Genomic DNA, 19,911 nt, shown 5'->3' with positions numbered 1-19,911 from the left:
GCAGATTGAAATAAAAGGAAGCACTTGATGGATGGAGAGACCTCTTTATTGCGGGATTGCAGGATGAAGGATGCTGTGAGTATGCGGGGTGCGGGGGAACACAGCGTGGCTGCTGCGGAACCCAGCGGTTTGTCTCCCAGCGAGACTGGTTCTGCAGGTCCCCCAAAGGCACCTGGAGCCGCGTTACCCAGGACCAGCCCCCGAGAGCAGCACGGGGAAGGCTGGATCCAGCCCTCCGCGAGGGTGGGAGGGGGGGGAAGGTTGCCCGCGATGAATAACGGCGGCGCTGGGAGAGCGGGTGGGACGGGGTTCGGGCACCGCCGGGACGCGGCGAGGCCGCAGGGAAAAGGGATCGAGTGAGGAACAGGCTCCCCGCGGAGGGCTCGGACGGGGAGCGCCGCGGTCCCAGCGCCGCGGTTCGGCCGCGGGGATGCTGCGGCCCGGCGGGGGGCGCACGAGCCCGCTCGCGGGGCTGGGCAGGGCCCGCACGGCCGTTCCACGGGCTCCCACGGCCGCGAGCGCCCCCGCGCCGGCCGCTCCGACCGGTGGCAGCGGGTGCCTGGGGCGCGCGGGGGCAGAGCCGGTGCGAGCGGCAGCAGCAGCAGCAGCGGCGGCAGCAGCAGCATTCGCGGCAGCGGCATTCGCGGCAGCGGCGGCAGCGGCAGCAGCGACAGCAGCAGCAGCATTCGCGGCAGCGGCAGCAGCAGCAGCAACAGGTGCGGCGGCGGCGGCAGCTCTCGGCGGGTCGGAGCCCTCCCTCCCGCGATGGTGCCCCCCGCTCCCCCCAACCCCCGGACCCTCCTCCCGGCCGCCCCGCCGGGGCTCGCCGCGCCGCTGCGCTCTCCCGATACTGGCAGCAGCGGCGCTGAGCGAGCCGCCCCCGCTGGGTCCGCCGAGGCAGCTCCGCCCCCCGGCGCTCCCCTGCCCGCCCCCAGCCTCCGCTCCGCCCCGGGCGGGCCGGGGGTCGCCGCCGCAGACGAAGGGCCGGCGCCGGGCGGCGCCGGGGGGCCAGGGCGGCGGCTCCTTCCCTGTCCGGCAGCCGCCCGGCCGCCGCGGCCGTCCCCGCCCCCGCCCCGGGCAGCCCCGCCCGGCCCCGGCCGCTCGGCACCGCCACTCCCGAGCCCCCGGTGCGCGGGGCGGCTGCGGGGGTGCCGGCACCGGCAGTGGGAGAGTGGTCGGGCAAGGTGCCCGTGGTGCTGCTGACGCGGCTTGACCCATCGGCGTATCTGTGCTCCGGGAGCGGCGGGGAGCGGCACGCCGCGGAGCCTCAGCCGGGGAAGGCCGGTAAGGACCCGGCTCCGCTCGGCTCGGCCCGGCCCGGCCAGTGGTGGCCAGCGGAGGCTCCACACGCCGCGGTAGCGGCCGCGTCCGGCGCGAGGGGAAGACGAAAGAGCCCCTGGAGCGGCTTTATCGAGTGGCACCACTGCTGTGGAGCGGCGGCTTCAGCTCGGTCTACTCGGGGGTCCGCCTGTCCAACGGCGCCCCTGTAAGTGGCGGGGCTGGCGGCGGGGTGGGAAGGCGGCGGGGCGGGGGCCAGCTCAGCCCAACGCTGCCCTTGGCTTGCAGGTGGCGACCAAACGCGTGGCTCGGGAGCGCATCTCCTCATGGGGAGAGCGGGTGAGTGTGCGTGGCCACCGGGACAGCGCAGGGCAGGGCGGGCGGTGGGGTCGGGAGGGGGGAAACGGGGACAGCGCCAGGGGGGTGGGCATGGAGTCACCGGGGGACGCAGAGCATCCAGGGCAGGGGGTGCCTGGTACTGGTTGGGCCGGGTAGGGGGGCACCGGGGCAGCCCCGGGGTGGGAGGCAACTGATACCGGTGGGGTCATGAATGGGAGGACCAGAGCATCTCTGGGGTAAGGGGTCACCCGGTACCGGTAGGGCTGGGCAGGAGGGCACTGGAGCATCCCAGGCAGGGAGGCACAGGACCCCCGGTGCAGCATCAGCCCCCTGACGGGGTCGTGGTCCCCCCGCAGCCCAGTGGCACTCGCGTGCCAATGGAGATCGCAATGATGAGGAAGGTGCGCTCCGGCTGCAGTGCCATCATCCAGCTCCTCGATTGGTTTGAGCTGCCCGACTGCTTCATGCTGGTGCTGGAGTGTCTGGAGCTGTCGCAGGATCTCTTGGATTTCATCAGGGAGCGGAGGTTCCTGCCCGAGGGTCTGGCGTGGGGCATTTTCATGCAGGTGCTGGTGGCTGTGCGGCACTGCCACAGCTGCGGCGTCCTGCATCGAGACATCAAGGCCGAGAACATCATTCTCAACCTGGCTAACGGTGAAGTCAAGCTCACTGACTTCGGTTGCAGCACCCACCTCAGGGACACAGTCTACACCCAATTTAGCGGTGAGCCCACAGCCGAGGGTGATCCCAGTTGCGGGCAGTTTGTGAACAAGAGTCACGTGCTGGGGACAGGGTGACGGGTCACACTGAGTGTGTGTCCCCCGTCTGTGGGGCCACTGGTGCAGGCCCCACATCCCCGGGGATGCTCGGGCGAGGATCTGGGAGCAGGCAGCATCCGCCTGATGAGCTGCGCCTGTATCCTGTTGTAGGAACACCTGTGTACTACCCGCCGGAGTGGTTCCGCAACCACTGCTACCACGGCCGTCCAGCGGCGATCTGGTCCCTGGGTGTGCTGCTGTAGGAGATGGTATGTGGGGACGTCCCCTTCCAGCGCGACGAGGACATCATCCGCGGGCAGCTCTTCTTCCGGCGCCAAATTTCTGTCGGTGGGTACCCAGCTTTGCAGCAGCAGAGGGAGAACAGGATTTTGGGGGTGGCAGCTGATCTGCCTTTGTCAGCTGGAGGAGGTGGCACATATCCTGCCATCCTGCTCTCCTCCAAAACGGATCATAGAGCGGGAGGTTCGGGTGCGGCTCTGAGCACACCCAGGCCTGGGCGCTGCGGACGGTGGCACAAGGTGGGCAGGAGCCTCCTGCGACTGAGCGGCGGTTCCCGGGTTCTCCCCAGAATGCCAGCACCTCATCAGGTGGTGCTTGTCCATGCGCGCTTGCGATAGACCATCTCTGGAGGACATGTTCAACCACCCTTGGCTGCAAAGATCCTCCTGTCCCAGGAGACAGCCACCCTCCACCAGCACAGCCTGAGACAGCAGCCGGGCGAGTAAGTGGGGGGTGCTTTTTGGGGGGTGTGTGGTGTTTGGGGGGTTTGGGGTTTTTGGGGGGCTTTGCGGTTTTTGCGGAGAGTTCGTGGCTTTGGGGATTTTGGGGTTTTTGGAGTTTTGTGAGGTTGGGTGTTTATTGGGGGATTGGGTGTTTTCTGGGGACTTGTGCAGTTTTTGCGGGGTTGTGGGGGTTGGTTTCTGGGGTCTTTGGAGGGCATTAGGTATCAGGACACCTCACGAGAGTTCATTCTCCTCCCAGTAGCTGGGGCAGTGCTGAGGGTGGGCTTTAGTCTGAGCATAACGCTGGTAACACACCGATGGTTTAGTTGTTGCTCAGTAGCACTTACCCTGAGCAAGGCTGATTCAGTCTCTCATGCTCTGCAGTGAGGAGGTGCACAGGAAGCCAGAGGAGCAGAGACATGATGTGGTGGCAGAACAACAGACAATGCAGCTACTCCAACACCAGCCACAAGCACTGGGGCTATTCCAACCACAGCGACAGGCACTGCTGGTATTCCAACCACAGCAAAAAACACTACAGCTACTACAACCCTAGACCCAAACTCTGCGGCTTCTATAACCCCAGTGAGAGGCACTGCGGCTACTACATACAAACAACAGGCATAAACATTGCAGCTATTCCGACCACTGCAACAAGCGGAGCAGTGACGTCAGTGCCAGCCGCAGCAATGTGGCTACTCCAATATGTGAGGCAGACACTGTGGCTACTCCAACTCATTAACAAGCAGTGAGGTTTCTCCAACTGAAGCCACAAGCACTGGGGGTACTCCAATTACCGCGACAGACACATCAGCCACTCAAACGCCAAAGGCAGGCACTGTGGCTACTGCAACCCCATCTACATGAACTGCGGCTAATCCAATCCCAGCCACAAACACCGCAGCTACTCCACCACCAGTTTGCTGCTCCACAGCTACTTCTGCTCTTGGAAGGAGCACTGCCACTACTCCAAGGCCTGCAACGTATACAGTGGCTATGTCAACCCCAGCCACAAGTCCTGCAACTACTCCAGTGCCAGCCACAAGCACTGCAGCCTCTCCAATGCCAGTGGCACACACTGCTGTTACTCCAACCCCATCAACAAGCAGTGAGGCTTCTCCAACCCAAGCCATAAGAACTGTGTCTACTCCAACCAGGCGACAGGCACATTGGCTACGTCAACATCAAGGACAGGTGCTGTGGCTACTGCAACTCCAGTGACATGTACTGCAGATATTCCAACCATGGCAGAAAGCACTGCAGCTGCTCCAACACCAGCCAAAAGCACTGCAACTACTACACACCAACAACAAGCATAAATGCTGCAGCTATTCCAACCACTGCAACAAGCACTGCAGCTACTCCAGTGCCAGCCACAAGCACCCCAGCCTCTACAACGCCAGTGACACACACTGCTGTTACTCCAACCCCATCGACAAGCAGTGAGGCTTCTCCAACCCAAGCCATAAGAACTGTGTCTACTCCAACCATGGCGACAGGTACATCAGTTACTTCAACAGCAAGAACATGTGCTGTGGCTGCTACAACTCCAGCGACATGCACTGCAGGTATGCCAACCCCAGCTACAAGCACTGTGGCTGCTCCAATGCCAGTGACAGGGACTGCGGCTACTACATGCCAACAACAGGCATAAACACTGCAGTTATTCTAACCACTGCAACAAGCAGAGCAGCTATTTCAGTGCCAGCCACAGCAATGTGGCTACTCCAGTATCTGAGACAGACACTGCGGCTACTCTGAGCTCATCTACAGGCAGTGAGGCTTCTCCAATTCAAGACATAAGAACTATATCGAGTCCTACTCCAATCAGGGCAACAGGTACCTCAGTTACTTCAACACCAAGACAGGCGCTGTGGCTATTACAACATGCACTGCAGGTATGCCAACCCCAGCAATAAGCACTGCAGCTACTTCAGTGCCAGCCACCACTGCAGCTACTCCAACCCTATCGACAAGCAGTGAGGCTTCTCCAACCCAAGCCATAAGAACTGTGCCTACTACAACTCCAGCAACATGGACTGCAGGTATTCAAACCACAGAGAAAAAGCACTGAGGCTGCTCCAACACCAGCCACAAGTCCTGCAGCTCCTCCAACCCCAGAGACAGGGACTGCAGCTACTGCATACCAACAACAGGCATAAATACTGCAGTTATTCCAACCACAGCAACAAGGAGAGAAGCTGCTGCAGCGCCAACCACAGCAATGCGGCTACTCCAATGTGGGAGACTGACACTGCAGCTACTCCAACATCATTGATAAGCAGTGAGGCTTCTCCAACCCAAGCCACAAGCACTGCAGGTACTCTAGGTACCGTGACAGATACATGGGCTGCTCGAACACTAAGGCCAGGCACTGTGGCTACTACAACCCTGTCAACATGCACTGCGGCTAATCCAGCTCCAACCACAAGCACTGCAGCTGATCCACCACCAGTTTGCTGCTCCGCAGCTAGTCTAACTCTAGGAAGAAGCACTGCCACTACTCCAAGGCCTGCAACGTATACAGTGGCTATGTCAACCCCAGCCACAAGTTCTGCAGCTACTCCAGTGCCAGCCACAAGCACTGCAGCCTCTCCAATGCCAGTGACACACACTGCGGCTACTCCAACCCCATCAACAAGCAGTGAGGCTTCTCCAACCCAAGTCATAAGAACTGTGTCTACTCCAACCATGGCAACAGGCACATCTGCTACTCCAATGCCAAGGACAGGCGCTGTGGCTACTACAACTCCAGCACCATGTACTGCAGGTATTCCAATGCCAGCCACAAGCACCGTGGCTGCTCCAATCCCAGCCACAAGCACTGAAGCAGCTCCAACACCAGCAACAGGGACCGCAGCTACTGCGTGCCAACAAGAGGCATAAATGCTGCAGCTATTCCAACCACTGCACCAAGCAGAGCAGCTACTTCAGTGCCAACCACAGCAATGCGGCTACTCCAATGTCTGAGAAAGACACTGCGGCTGTTCCACTCTCATTGACAAGTAGTGAGGCTTCTCTAACCCAAGCCACAAGCACAGCAGGTGTTCCAAGTGCTGTGACAGACACATCGGCCACTCGAACACCAAGGACAAGCACTGTGGCCTCTACAACCCATCCACCCATCAAGCCATCAACATGCACTGCGACTAATCCAACCCCAGCCACAAGCACTGCAGCTACTCCAGTGCCAGCCACAAGCACTGCAGCTACTCCAGTGCCAGCCACAAGCACTGCAGCCTCTCCAACACCAGTGACACACACTGCTGCTACTCCAACCCATCAACAAGCAGTGAGGCTTCTCTAACCCAAGCCAGAAGAACTGTGTCTACTCCAAGCAGGGCGATAGGTACATCAGTTGCTCCAACACCAAGGACAGGCACTGTGACTTCTACAACTCCAGCAATATGTACTGCAGGAATTCCAACCCTGGCAACAAGTACTGCAGCTACTTCAGTGCCAGCCACCACTGCAGCTGCTCCAACCCATCGACAAGCAGTGAGGCTTCTCCAACCTGAACCACAAGCACTGTGGCTACTCCAAGCACAGCGACAGCCACATTGCCTACTCCAAGACCAAGGACAGGCACTGTGGCTATTCCAGCCCCAGCAACAAGCACTGCGGCTTCTCCAACCCCAGTGACAGGCACTGCAGCTACTCCAATCCCGGTAGCAGGCACTGCAGCTGAACTAAAGAACCAACGTGCGCCGTTATCAGTCGCTCCTGTCCAGGAGGCTGGAAGAGCCCTGAGCAATGACCAGCTTTGAACAACTGAACCAGGAGATAGTTCCTGCAGCGGCCCTTGGGCCAGTCTGCTCTGGGCAAGATATGAAACGTGCTCTGCCACCGCAGCGGGGAGAATGGTGCATGTACAGAATGTGCTGGGGAAACCAGTGTGGGGTATTCCTGCCTCAGGCAAAGGCAAACCCAGTCATGGGATGGCTTCTGCTCAAGGACCTGGGTGCACCGAGGTGGTGGGTGACGCGGGAGGATGGGCAAGTCCCGTCTGTGCCTCCACATTTTCTACCTGTCAGGTGCTAAAAGCCAATCTTTGACAGTAGTGCAGGATTCTCCTGCATTAACAATTCTCTTTCAACTCTGTGGTATCTGCAGTGACAAGGTATTTGTTGGGTTAGTGCTTGGGTTTAAATAGGTCTTCCAAATAACTTTTTCACCTTGAAGAGATACATTTCTAGCACTAGTGGATGTGAAGGTTCGAATGGCTGTGCTTTGTAGTGATGTGAAGCGATGAAATGTTTGTACTAGAAATGTTTAATACACTAATTTTAACAGGTTCTGGAGGTGGATCTCCTGCAGTGCCGCACTGTCAGTTGACACGTGCGGGTCATACATAGAAATAAGTAACTTGTGTGATCAGTTGTTTTTAGCTCTATTCTTGTTAACGGGACCTGGGTGGGGTTTGTTTTTCCTCGAGGATGTTCTTTTCTCCTCTGCTCAGGCAGCAGCGTTGCAGCAATCTGCAATAAATGGGTTTTTTCACTGCAATGGGCATTGAGTTTCTGTTTGTGGTTTAATGACAAATGACAGAGTGTCCCCGTTGAAAGAAAGGCTTCAGGTTTCAGTCATTGCTGCTGACACTTTTACCAACAAATGGAGCTACACAAAGGTAGACTGAGATGAGCTCTCAGGCAGAAGCTCTTCCCTGTGAGGGTGGTGGGACACTGGCACAGGGCGCCCAGAGAAGCTGTGGCTGCCCCATCCCTGGCAGTGTTCAAGGCCAGGTTGGACAGGGACACACACTGCTCCAGTGGAAGGTGTCCCTGCCCATGGCAGGGGCTGGAGCAGCTTTAAGGTCCCTTCCCCCCAACCCCTCCCGTGCCTCTGGGGTTCCATGAGGGGCGGCTGCTCCCTGAGGAAAGGCCCCGCCCCGCCCCGCACGGGGGTCCCGCTGCACACCCCCTCTGCCGCAACAGGCTGCGCCGTGCGCATGCGCCGGAGCCCGGACTACAGCTCCCAGCGTGCCCCGCGCGGGGGAGCCGCGCTCTGATTGGCTGCGGCGGAGGCGGGCCCGGGGCGCGCGGCGGAGCGGGGCTGGGGGTCTGCGGACCCCCGAGGCTCTGGGCAGTGGGGCCGGGCGCTCCCGGGGTGCTGGGGAATGCGGGGGGCGGGTGTGAGCACTGGGCAGTGGGGCTGGGAGGTGCCTGGGAGGATGGGGTGCTGGGAACCCGGCACAGGGGGGGGATTTGGCCACGGTGACCCCTAAAGCACCCCCAGAGCATCCTCAGGACCCCCAGAGCATCCCGGGGATACCCCTAGAGAATGCCAGGGAAGGCCTGGAGCACCTCCAGAGCACCCCATGGACCCCACCAGAGCCCCCATAGCATCCCAGGAACCCCTCCATGGCACCCCTGGATACACCCAAGTTTCCCCCCAAGACTCTTGAGGACCTCAGGACCCCCCAGGGATTCTTAAAGCCCCTTGGGCCCCCAAGAACCCTGAGGTGCTCGAGGCCATGGGGCACAGCCAATATCCCCTGCACTGCAGAGCCTCCCAGGAGCACCCGGGGACCCCCCAGCACCCCCGACGTGCTGGAGGAGGTAGAGCACGGCCGACACCTCCTGCACCCTCCGGGCGATCTGCTCGGGGCTGTCGGAGCTCTTGGCCTTATCGGCCGTCTCATGGTACAGGGCCATCTGCCACCGTATGGGGGGACACAGGGACCATGGGGATTTGCTGGGGGCACGGGGACCATGGGGACATGGAGGGGCACATGGGGACCAGGGGGACACAAGCATCACGATGACCATGGGGACATAGGGACCACAGGAATGGCTGATTCTGAAACACCCCATGTTCAGGTGTGGGAGGCCACGGAACCCCACAGCACCCGTCACTGGAGGCACCAGGAGATGACAACTGCCCCATAGAACACAAGCTACTGGTGGAGGAGGCAACAGCAGCTCCCCTGGTGGTTCCCGTCTTGGTGTCTCGGTGCCGGTGACGCCTGTGGACACACGAGCGTGGAACGAGGTGGGTGGCGATCGCGTTCTTCGGGTGCTTTAGGAGTTCCCAAGAACACCTCAAGTGACTTCACCAGAGTCGCTGCTTTGGACTCGGTGTGCGAGTTCCGCTGGCTGAGCCGGCAGCCGAGTGCTCCGGCTGCCTTAAATCCTGGGATCTCCCTTCATTTCTTGTGGGGAGAGCAAGGGCCTGTGGGGACGGGACAAGGGGGAACGGCTTTAATCTGACAGAGAGGGGAGATGAGATGAGATCTCGGGAAGAAGTTGTTCCCTGTGAGGGTGGTGGGACACAGGCACAGGGTGCCCAGAGGAGCTGTGGCTGCCCCATCCCTGGCAGTGTTCAGTGTGACAGTGCTGTGTCACAAAGGGGACACCCACAGGCCTGGCCGGTGGATCTCTGTGTCACGGCCCCATTGTGAGGTGTCCCAGGATATATCCTGCCGGCGGGGCCAGCCCAGCCCCAGACCCGCTGCTGGTCGCAGACGAGGGCTCATGGTGTTGATCCCAGCCCTGAGCCTCGTGTGCTGCCAACTGCGGCCAGGCTCTGCCCCGCCATGGCGCCGCTGCTGCTGGTGCTGCTGCTGCTGGGCATGGCCCCCGGCCTGGGCCGGGCCCTGGAGCCCTGCCCGGGGCCCTGCCGCTGCCGCGGGCGCCGGCTGGACTGCAGCCGCGCTGCCCTGGCCAGCGTGCCCCCGGCCACCCGCCGACGGCCCTTCTCTGTGCTGTGAGTGCCCCACAGCTCCGGGCGCTGCCCCGGGACACCCCGAGAGCGGCTGCCGGGGACACGCTGCGTGTGGGGGGCTGATGGGCAGCGCCGAGGGGGCAGCTCCAGGCCAGCCCCGCGGCCACCCCACAGCCCGGGGGCAGGGGAAGGGCTGGTGCTGGGGGTGACGCTGCCAATGGCTTCTCCGCAGGGATTTCACTGGGAACGCGCTCACCCTCATCTCCCCGCAGGCGTGGAAGGCATACCCGTGGGCTGAGAAGCTGTGAGTATCCACCAGTGTCTGACATGGCACAGGGGTTCCGGGGTCCCCATCCCTCCGCCTGGCTGTCGAGCCGAGGCTGTGCCGAGCACCACACCAGTGCTCGCCATGTGGAGCCGAGGCCGAGCTGCTCAGCAAGGAGGAGTGTGAATCCCCAGGGCTGCTCCATGGCGAGAAGGGCCCTGGGCTGTGTCCCTCCTGCCCCACGGGGCCATCCCTGGGGCTGTGGAACCCATGCTCAGGCTGCAGTCGGTGTCAGCAGGCCGGGAGCAAGCGCCTGCTCCTGCCATGAGTGTGATGAGCCCTCGCGGGACTCAGAGAGATGCTGCAGTGACGCTGCTGCAGGGTTGTTCTCCCCGACAGCTCCATCACCCCTGGAGAGCTGCGGGTGCCACTGTCCGTGTCCGTCTGTCTCTTGCAGAGTCCTCCAGGACAACAGCCTGCAGGCAGTGAAGAGGCGCTCACTGGAGGGGCTGCTCCTGCTGAGGCACCTGTACGTACCCCCCCTGCCCATGGCGGTGGGCACGGCCTCCCCCTGTCCTGGCCAGGCAGCGAATTCAGGCTGGGACAAGGAACCTTTTGGTTTCTAGAGCCAGGCCAGGGGACTCCTGCACACATCTCAGAGCAGAGCTGTGCAGGAAGGTGACGTTTAGGTCACCCCTTCATCGTCCCCTTTCCAGACTTCCACCTTCCTGGGTTTGTGTCTTTAATAGGGTCTCTTTAGCATCAGTTGCTGCCAAGTGTGGTGTAGGAGGGAGGAGCTGAGAGAAATAGCCCCATGTTGGTCACACCTGGTTGCAGCCTGTCCCTGAGGCCTCACACATGAGGTGCCCTTGGGGCCTGCATAAAGAACCTGCTCTGTTACCAGAGAGGAAAATCAGCTCTCAAATACCTCTGGTGGGATCAGAGCTGGGAAAAACCTCTCTGAGCTGCAGCCACCCCGGTCAGGAGTGTGAGCCCCCGTTACACACCACTGCAAGCCAGTGTCAGAGAGAAACCCCACCTGAAATCAGAGCTATGGAACATCTGTGCTGCGAGTGTCAAAGCACATGAAAGGAAACAGCACAGTGCAAATGTCAGCAACGTTTTGTGTTCTCCTGTTAACAGGGATTTATCTTACAACAAAATCCAGTTGATCGAGGCACGTGCTTTTGAGAACCTTCCTTTCCTGGAGACGATGTGAGTTATGGAAGTTTCTTTCTGGTGTCTTTGGTGAAGTCTGTTTGCATTTAGAACCTCCTGGTGCTGGAAAATGCTCCCGTTGTTTTTAGAACAAGGACTCCAATTTCTCCTGCTCAAAGAGCAGCCGAGCTCAGGGCATGGCTGGGTGGCCACACCAGGATGAGGGCCATGGTGTGCTTGTGCAAACACAGCCGTAATAGAAGCCATGTCTTGAGGCTTGCTGTGTCCCGGAGCAGAAAGAGATGCAGCACATGTGCACTTCATCTCCTCTCCTGGACAGGTTAACGAACACCAAGAGGGAAAATGGCAGTTTCCTCCCAGTTTCCCCTTGGATGTGGCTGTTGCCTACCAATCAGGGCTGCTTCGCTCCAGCTTCCTGTGGAGCTGGATTCATTTCTGTGGTCTCCTTCTTCCCCAGAAACCTGGAGGGAAATCTTATCACCGAGATCCGGAACGACACCTTCCGGGCATGGCACGGGATGCAGTTCCTCCAGACACTGTGAGTGTTCCAAGGGCTAAGGGTAGCTCAGAGCAGTGGCACTTGTCACTGAGTTCTTCTCACCCCTTACCCCAAATAGGCGGCATAAGAAATGCTGAATGACAACTCTGGCAGGCCGCAGCTTTGCCTGGCTGGGTCCAGGAGCAGAGACAAAGCTCACGGACAGTGGGAATGTTAGAAAATAGGGAAAGTAAGAGTCCAAGGTAACATCAGAGTGCTGGTGGAGGGAAGCCACGAGAAGGTGTGAGCTGAGGAGGAAAGAAAGAGCTGTTGTGTTTTCCAGAAGCAGCACTTCTGGGCTTTTGCTCTCTGAGCTGGAGCTAGTCAGGACCTGATGTATGTTGTGAAACAGCCCATCAGCATCTGCCCCGGCCTCGAGCTTTCATCCCAGGCCCTTCCTCACACCCGTAGCACTGAGCCCCTGCCCAGCGCTCCCGTCCTGCACCCCCCGCTCACATGGGGTGTTGGTTCATTTCAGGATCCTGAGCCGTAACCCCCTGTCCGTTATCGAGGACATGTGGTTCTTCAAGCTGCCTTCAGTCACCCATCTGTAAGTACAGACTCCTTGTTAACAGGTTAACATGGATCTTTGTGTCTCTGGGTGCCCCGTGGTCAGGAAAGGAGCTGGGACACAGGCTTGAACTTGTCTGCATCCGTCTCCCACGGGATCTGCAGGAGCCCTCCTGCTTCAGACCCATGGGTGGGAGCAGGGCAAAGCAGGAAGGCGAGAGGGTTTTCCATCATTTCTCCTGGATTAGGTAGCAGCGGATCCCTCTGCGACCAGCACCGCAAGGAGCAGGGACTGGCATTATTCCCAGAGCACAGGCTGGTGCCACCACCTCAAATGTAACGTGTTTCTTCAAACCCTTGCAGGGACCTGGGTGCCACACAAGTGACTCGGCAAACGCTGCTCATGCTGCTCCTGAGAACATCCCGCCTGGAAACACTGTGAGTGTGCAGGGACCGGCTCCCACCTCCAGCAGATCCCAACTGCTGGGACAGGGGATCTGCCTGGGGAACGAACACACCACCACTACATCACAACAACCCCGGCAAGCTGAAGGGTTGCTGTTTGCTTCGAGCACCCCAAAACTCAAGTGCTAAGAAACAGAATTTCCCCTTTCCCAGGACACGTTCCTGGTTTGGCAAAGGGAAGTTTTAAATCAAGGTGGGGGCATTTCTGTTTCCAGTTGTACTCTGGGACTAGTTCCATTTTCAAAGTAAACCCAACGTTTTGATGCCAATGGAGAAGCCTGGATTCTCCTTCAATCCCCTCTTAGGAATGAGAACAAAACTGTCCATTGGGACATTGGGGGTGAGGGGAAGTTTCCCAGAGCTGTAGCAGAGACTGAAGCAAACCCCTGATGCATTTCTGTGTGTCACCTGGGTTGGACTCGCTGCCCTGGGTCAAGATGCTGAGTGTTTGTCCACAACCTCTGTTCTTTAGCAAGCTGTCCAACGACACGGCCTGCTGCCTCTGCCAGCACAAGCACAGCACCGAGACCCCGTGCAGGACCCTCAGCTTCGACTGCGCGAGCGTGTGCAGCACCAGTGCTCCCCACTGCGGTAACTGCCCCACAGCCCTGCCCGTGTCCCCCAGCTACAGCGAACCCTCTGAGCCTGTGTCCGGCAGAAAGCTTCTTGTCTCTGATGTGCTCTTGGTGTGTTACAGCTCCTCTGGCAGAGACACCAGGATACCTAATGGGACCGGTGGCACCTAGGAAGGGGAACAGCCACTCTGTGTTGAAGCTCCAGACCAAGGAGCCTTTGCTCAGGGAGCAGAGAACCATCACGCTTGCGGTTGTCCTGAGCCTGAGCAGCCCCGATGCGTTGGCACCTTCCCCTCAGCAGCTCTCGAGGCAGGAGGGCAACACTGCCAAGGAGCTGATGCTGATGCTGCAGAACATTCAGCACACGGGCTGGAGCAGCTCCATTGACACCAGGAGATTCTATTTTCTGGCAGAGGGGCTCGTGGCACAGCTGAAGAACAAGCTGCACAAGGCCATGAGCACCCTGACTGTGAAAAGCCCCAGCACAGCCCGGCCACTGCAGAGGGATGAGGGGCAGGAGGTGCCAGCAGGAGAGGGAGGAAGAGGCACAGGCTGGGAACAGCGTGAGCATCTCTTGGACTTGACCCAGGCAGAATCCACCCTCTGGGAAGCAGCCCGAAGGATGAACCTCAGCAACATCCTCCCAGTCTCCGGCCACCAGAGAGCACCCACCCCTCTTGCAGCACAGCCCCCTCCACGATACCCAACAGAGGCTCCACATCTGGCCCGGTCTGGCGGGAGTCAGGATCATTCCAACGCCATGGAACAGACCAACGCGGCTGATTGGATGAAGGATGAGGATAGCGCAGAAGATGAGGAGGAAGCAGAATCTCCAACACAGGACTCTGCTGGGACCAACGAGGAGCAGGAGCAGCAGGACAGCGATGAGACAGTGGGCAGTGAGGGTGCAGAAGAAGAGCCAGCAGCAGCAGAGAGTAGAGCAGAGCAGAGGCTGAGCTCGATCCAGCATTTCTTCTATACTCTGCTGGCTGACAACAGCCCCCCTGCTGCCAGCAGCGCACCAGAGGACACGGCTGCAGCAGAGCATTCCTCTGGGGGCGGGCAGCCACTCACTGCCCGTGCAAGCAGCACAACACGTGGGCAGGACAAGGAGCAGGAACCCCCTGTCCCAACGGCACCGGGCAGCTCCAGCGCCCCGGGCGGTGCAGCCACACGAGGAGCCGCCTTTGACACCCTGCTCAGCCGCCACCTGCACTCGCTGGTGCCAGACCGAGCCCTGCGCAGGTTCATGGCACACGTGGCTCGAGCCCTGCGCGGGGACTGCGGCCTGCCCCAGCTCCAGCCGGCCTGCGCCAAGATGGTCTCGAGGACGGGGCTGCTCCTGAAGCTGCTCAGCGAGAGGCAGCACGACCCGGAGCCCTCTGATCTCCTGGAGCAGTGTGTGCGGGAGGAGGACGCCGGCACCTCGACTCCCCGTGCCCAGGTCCAGGCCAGGGAGATGGACAGCGAGTCTGCAGAGACGGTAGGAGAGAGCTGGGGCACTGCTGCGTGTGTGTGTCTTGGCAGCGGGGAACGGAAGGGGCCTCCCTTTCATCTCCACGCTGATGTGCTCTCCTTTTCTCCCAGGAGATGGCCAAGCACACCTCTGGCCAGAGGCTGCTGCTGGCGCTCTCGCTGTCCTCCCTCATCACGTTTACTCTCTTGGTGCTCTGCTGCTCCAAGGTGAGCCAGGGACTCGTTTGGCTGCCAGCCAAGCACTGGGGCTGGAGCGCACAGGGGCAGGGGCGTGCTCCCACAGTGCACATGGGCCCCAGGTGCTGCTGCGGATGCCCATGGATGTGCTGGGGAGTGCAGGAGATGTTTTCCCAGCCTTGGAGCTTGTTGTGGTGCCCGCACCCTGGAGCTCAGAGGGTTCAGAGCTGCTGGGAGCAGCTTGTCCTGGCTCCTGTCAGGGTCTGTCCCTAGCTCTCCTGTGCAGCTTCCCAGAAGCTCCTTGGGCGGGGCTGTGGCTCCGTCTCATCACAGTCTTTCCCAGGCTTTATCCCGCAATCCCTAGTCCCAAGCGTCCCCTCCCTGGCTCCTCTCCTGGCCTTGCTCTGCTGCAGCACCCACTGCTTCCAGCTATGCAGCAATGCCCCTGCTCCCTGCCCTGAGCCCAAACGCAGCCCTTCTGCATGATGCCGTGGCTCTGGTGGGTGGGGGCCCTGCCTGGGCACAGGGCAAAGGCCCCATCGTGCCCATGGAGTTTGGCCCTCCCTTTGGGGCCCTTCTCCTCCAAAGAGACAAATGAGCTTTTGTGTCTTTAGAAGCCAACGTGCGTGTTGCAGGCGGGGGTTGAAGGGGTAGGGGGAACCCTGCAGAGCTCTGTGCAGATGAGAAAAGCAGACATCAACAGGGCTGAGATGAGGAGAGCTCTGGGTCATTGCAGAGGCAGGGAGCAGCAGGGAGCTGGGGAGGAAGGCAGGGGGGGCTCTTCCTAAAGGCATGGCTGCTGGCACAGCCTTGCACGTGTGTTGAAGGGACTGGGCTGGAGGAAGAACCTTCCAGCTCCCCCGTGCTGCAGAGTTCCATGAGGAAATCTCCATGTTCCGAATCTCTGTCTCTCCATCACCAGGTTTGCACCAAGAAACGTGCCGAGGATTCCCAAGGCAGCAGCGACTCACGCCTGAAGCGGTAACTCCTGCCCAGCCCTGCCCTTCGCTGCCCTGCCCCAACAGGCTCTGCTCCAGCAGCGGCCAGCCCGGCCCAGAGACCCCCCGACTCCTCCAGCACCGGAGGAGTTCATCCTTCGCTTCTCATCCTTCTGCTCCTGCTTGTTTCCAGGTGCTTTCAGAACCTGCAGCCCAAGTGCTGGAGCAGGAACAAGGACAAGGACAAGGACAAGGATGAGGTAAGGACAGGAGCAGGCGCCAGCTCTGCCCCTCTGCCCGCTCCCTGCCCTGTGCTTGCTTCTCACCTCTCCAATCCCTGCCCCGCAGGAGGCAGCCCTGGCTCAGCCCGACGCTGGAGAGGAGCCAGACTTGGATGAGGTGGTCGTTGACCGAACGTAAGTGTGATGGTGGCGATGCCGGTGCTGAGTTCAGCTCTTGTTCCATGTAGGAACTGATGAGGCTTTCGTTGATGTCACTTCCTTGGCTATATCCTTAGATGCCATTTCCTTGCTGTTAGTTCTTTGGATGCTATTTCCTTGCTGTTGTTTTCTCGACTGTTATTTCCCGGCTCTTATTTCCTAGATGTTCTTAGAAGCACAGACTCACCGAGTGGTTTGGGTTGGGAGGGACCTTAACACTCACCCAGTTCCAACCCCCTGCCCAATGGCTGTTATGTCATTGCTGTTATGTCCTTGCTGTCACTTCAGCGATCCCAGATCCCGGTCAAGCTCTCCCAGTGCGGACGCGACGTCAGAGGATGAGCCGCTTTCCCTTGCCCCCCAAGCGCCGTGAGCCCTGGCACGATGGTCCCTCTCCATGGAGCAGGATGCTGCAGGCCCCTGGCTGCTCGTGACACCCCACAGCGAACATCATGGGAGTTCAACAAGACCAAGTGCTCCAGCCTGGAGAAGAGAAGGCTCCAGAGAGACCTTAGAGCAGCTCCCAGTGCCTGAAGGGACTACAAGAGATCTGGAGAGGGACTTTATACAGGGGCCTGTAGTGATAGGTTAAGGGGGGGTAGTTTTAACCTGACAGAGTTGAGAGTCAACATTAGGTTTAGATTTTACTTTAGGTTTGGATTAGACATTAGGAAGAAGTTCTTTGAAGTCACCAATAAACTGTTGGGTTGTTCATTCAGCCCGTGTCCTGTGAGTTGACGGATGCGCACACGCGTGTGTCTGAGCCTGTGCATGTGTGCACATGTGTGTGTTGCAGCACTGGGAGGGCCATGAACAGCGGTGCGGTTGAGGCTCTGCCCCCAAGTATGTGTGCTTGCACACGTATGTGCTGCCTGTGAGAACACGCGTGCAGTACATGTGTGTGCGCATGGAGGAGCGTGCCTGCCAGGGTGTGCGTCTGTGCACGTCTGCCCCACTTGTGTGAATGTGTGCACCCACCTGTGCATGTGTCTGTGTGTGCACGTGTCCGCTTGTGTATGTGTCGGTGGCTGTGTGCGTGAACATGTGTATGTGTGTGTGAGTGGGGAGTGGATTTGGAGGGGCAGCGAAGGGGTCCAGGGTGTTGGTTGCAGGATGTTTGGGGCAGGGTGTTGGTTGCAGGCTGTTTGGGGCAGGGTGTTTGGGGCAGGGTGTTGGTTGCAGGGTGTTTGGGGCAGGGTGTTTGGGGCAGGGTGTTTGGGGCAGGGTGTTTGGGGCAGGGTGTTCGGGGCAGGGTGTTGGTTGCAGGTGCAGGGTGTTGGGTGAGGATGTTGGCTGCAGGGTGTTGGGGCACAGTCGGGTGCTCCCTGCTCCTGGCAGAGCCTTGTCCTCTCTGTCTGTTCATGGTCCTCCCCGTGCCGCAGTACATGTGTGTGCACACATGCACATCGTGCTGTGCACACTTGTGCAGATGGTGTTGTGCACACATGTGCACATGATGTTGTGCACACGTGTGCAGATGGTGCTGGGTACATATGTGCCCATGATGCTGTGCACACTTGTGCAGATGATGCTGTGCACACGCATTGTGTTAGGGTTAGGGTTAGGGTTAGGGTGAGTGAGGGTTAGGGTTAGGGGTTAGGGGTTAGGGGTTAGGGTTAGGGTTAGGGTTAGGTTAGGGTTAGGGTTAGGGTTAGGGTTAGGGTTAGGGTTAGGGTTAGGGTTAGGTTAGGGTTAAGGTTAGGGATAGTGAGGTTAGGGTTAGGGTTAGGGTGCCTTTGCAGCAGAGGGAGAACGGGATTTAGGAGGTGGCAGCTGATCTGCCTTGGTCAGCTGGAGGAGGTGGCATATGTCCTGCCATCCTGCTCTCCTCCAAAACGGATCATGGAGCGGGAGGTTCGGGTGCGGCTCTGAGCACACCCAGGCCTGGGCGCTGCAGACGCTGGCACAAGGTGGGCAGGAGCCTCCTGCGACTGAGCGGCGGTTCCCGGGTTCTCCCCAGAATGCCAGCACCTCATCAGGTGGTGCTTGTCCATGCGCGCTTGCGATAGACCATCTCTGGAGGACATGTTCAACCACCCTTGGCTGCAAAGATCCTCCTGCCCCAGGAGACAGCCACCCTCCACCAGCACAGCCTGAGCCAGCAGCCGGGCAAGTAAGTGGGGGGTGCTTTTTGGGGGGTGTGTGGTGTTTGGGGGGTTTGGGGTTTTTGGGGGGCTTTGCGGTTTTTGCGGAGAGTTGGTGGCTTTGGGGGTTTTGGGGTTTTTGGAGTTTTGTGAGGTTGGGTGTTTATTGGGGGATTGGGTGTTTTCTGGGGACTTGTGCAGTTTTTGGGGGGTTGTGGGGGTTGGTTTCTGGGGTCTTTGGAGGGCATTAGGTATCAGGACACCTCACGAGAGTTCATTCTCCTCCCTGTAGCTGGGGCAGTGCTGAGGGTGGGCTTTAGTCTGAGGATAACGCTGGTAACACACCGATGGTTTAGTTGTTGCTCAGTAGCACTTACCCTGAGCAAGGCTGATTCAGTCTCTCATGCTCTGCAGTGAGGAGGCGCACAGGAAGCCAGAGGAGCAGAGACATGATGTGGTGGCAGAACAACAGACAATGCAGCTACTCCAACACCAGCCACAAGCACTGGGGCTATTCCAACCACAGCGACAGGCACTGCTGGTATTCCAACCACAGCAAAAAACACTACAGCTACTACACCCCTAGGCCCAAACTCTGCGGCTTCTATAACCCCAGTGAGAGGCACTGCGGCTACTACATACGAACAACAGGCATAAACATTGCAGCTATTCCAACCACTGCAACAAGCGGCGCAGCGACGTCAGTGCCAGCCGCAGCAATGTGGCTACTCCAATATGTGAGGCAGACACTGTGGCTACTCCAACCTCATTAACAAGCAGTGAGGTTTCTCCAACTGAAGCCACAAGCACTGGGGGTACTCCAGTTACCGCAACAGACACATCAGCCACTCAAACACCAAAGACAGGCACTGTGGCTACTACAACCCCATCTACATGAACTGCGGCTAGTCCAATCCCATCCACAAGCACCGCAGCTACACCACCACCACTTTACTGCTCCGCAGCCTCTTGAACTCTGGGAAGGAGCACTGCCACTACTCCAAGGCCTGCAATGTATACAGTGGCTACGTAAACCCCAGCCACAAGTCCTGCAGCTACTCCAGCGTCAGCCACAAGCACTGCAGCCTCTCCAATGCCAGTGGCACACACTGCTGTTACTCCAACCCCATCGACAAGCAGTGAGGCTTCTCCAACCCAAGACATAAGAACTGTGTCTACTCCAACCGGGGCGACAGGCACATTGGCTACACCAACACCAAGGACAGGTGCTGCGGCTACTGCAACTCCAGTGACATGTGCTGCAGATATTCCAACCATGGCAGAAAGCACTGCAGCTGCTCCAACGCCAGCCAAAAGCACTGCAACTACTACATACCAACAACAGGCATAAATGCTGCAGCTATTCCAACCACTGCAACAAGCACTGCAGCTACTCCAGTGCCAGCCACAAGCACCCCAGCCTCTACAACACCAGTGACACACACTGCTGTTACTCCAACCCCATCCACAAGCAGAGAGGCTT

At 59.3% G+C, this 19,911-nt stretch overlaps 2 protein-coding genes and 2 long non-coding RNA genes across 4 annotated transcripts; 3 read left to right on the top strand and 1 right to left on the bottom strand.

The window, feature by feature from the left end:
- Positions 1-765: 765 nt before the first annotated feature.
- On the top strand, positions 766-2,681 carry LOC115603100 (atherin-like). The gene is made up of 4 exons (XM_030474715.1): positions 766-1,174; positions 1,326-1,486; positions 1,567-1,753; positions 1,879-2,681. Exons 1-4 carry the CDS (start codon positions 766-768, stop codon positions 2,412-2,414), a joined length of 1,293 nt encoding a protein of 430 aa, XP_030330575.1. The 3' UTR covers positions 2,415-2,681.
- A 1,798-nt stretch (positions 2,682-4,479) lies between these two features.
- LOC115603105 lies at positions 4,480-7,620 on the top strand. The gene is made up of 2 exons (XR_003989762.1): positions 4,480-4,686; positions 5,017-7,620. It is a non-coding gene; the product is annotated as an uncharacterized LOC115603105 (long non-coding RNA).
- Positions 6,739-19,838, bottom strand: LOC115603106. Its single transcript, XR_003989763.1, has 3 exons — positions 19,755-19,838; positions 19,599-19,603; positions 6,739-6,766 (listed from the first exon to the last, which is right to left on the bottom strand). It is a non-coding gene; the product is annotated as an uncharacterized LOC115603106 (long non-coding RNA).
- LOC115603102 (leucine-rich repeat-containing protein 37A3-like) lies at positions 9,852-17,062 on the top strand. Its single transcript, XM_030474718.1, has 13 exons — positions 9,852-10,085; positions 10,504-10,575; positions 11,190-11,261; positions 11,683-11,763; positions 12,242-12,313; positions 12,637-12,711; positions 13,211-13,329; positions 13,436-14,796; positions 14,901-14,996; positions 15,889-15,947; positions 16,098-16,164; positions 16,253-16,320; positions 16,633-17,062. The coding sequence occupies exons 4-13, from the start codon at positions 11,744-11,746 to the stop codon at positions 16,715-16,717; spliced, it is 2,022 nt and encodes a 673-aa protein (XP_030330578.1). The 5' UTR covers positions 9,852-10,085; positions 10,504-10,575; positions 11,190-11,261; positions 11,683-11,743; the 3' UTR covers positions 16,718-17,062.
- Positions 19,839-19,911: the final 73 nt, after the last annotated feature.

Source organism: Strigops habroptila, unplaced genomic scaffold (assembly GCF_004027225.2).
Source record: "Strigops habroptila isolate Jane unplaced genomic scaffold, bStrHab1.2.pri NW_022045611.1_ctg1, whole genome shotgun sequence".
In the NCBI taxonomy this organism is placed as follows: Eukaryota; Metazoa; Chordata; class Aves; order Psittaciformes; family Psittacidae; genus Strigops; species Strigops habroptila.
The sequence above is the reverse complement of the archived record's forward strand: the minus strand, read 5'-3'. Positions and strand labels throughout refer to the sequence as shown.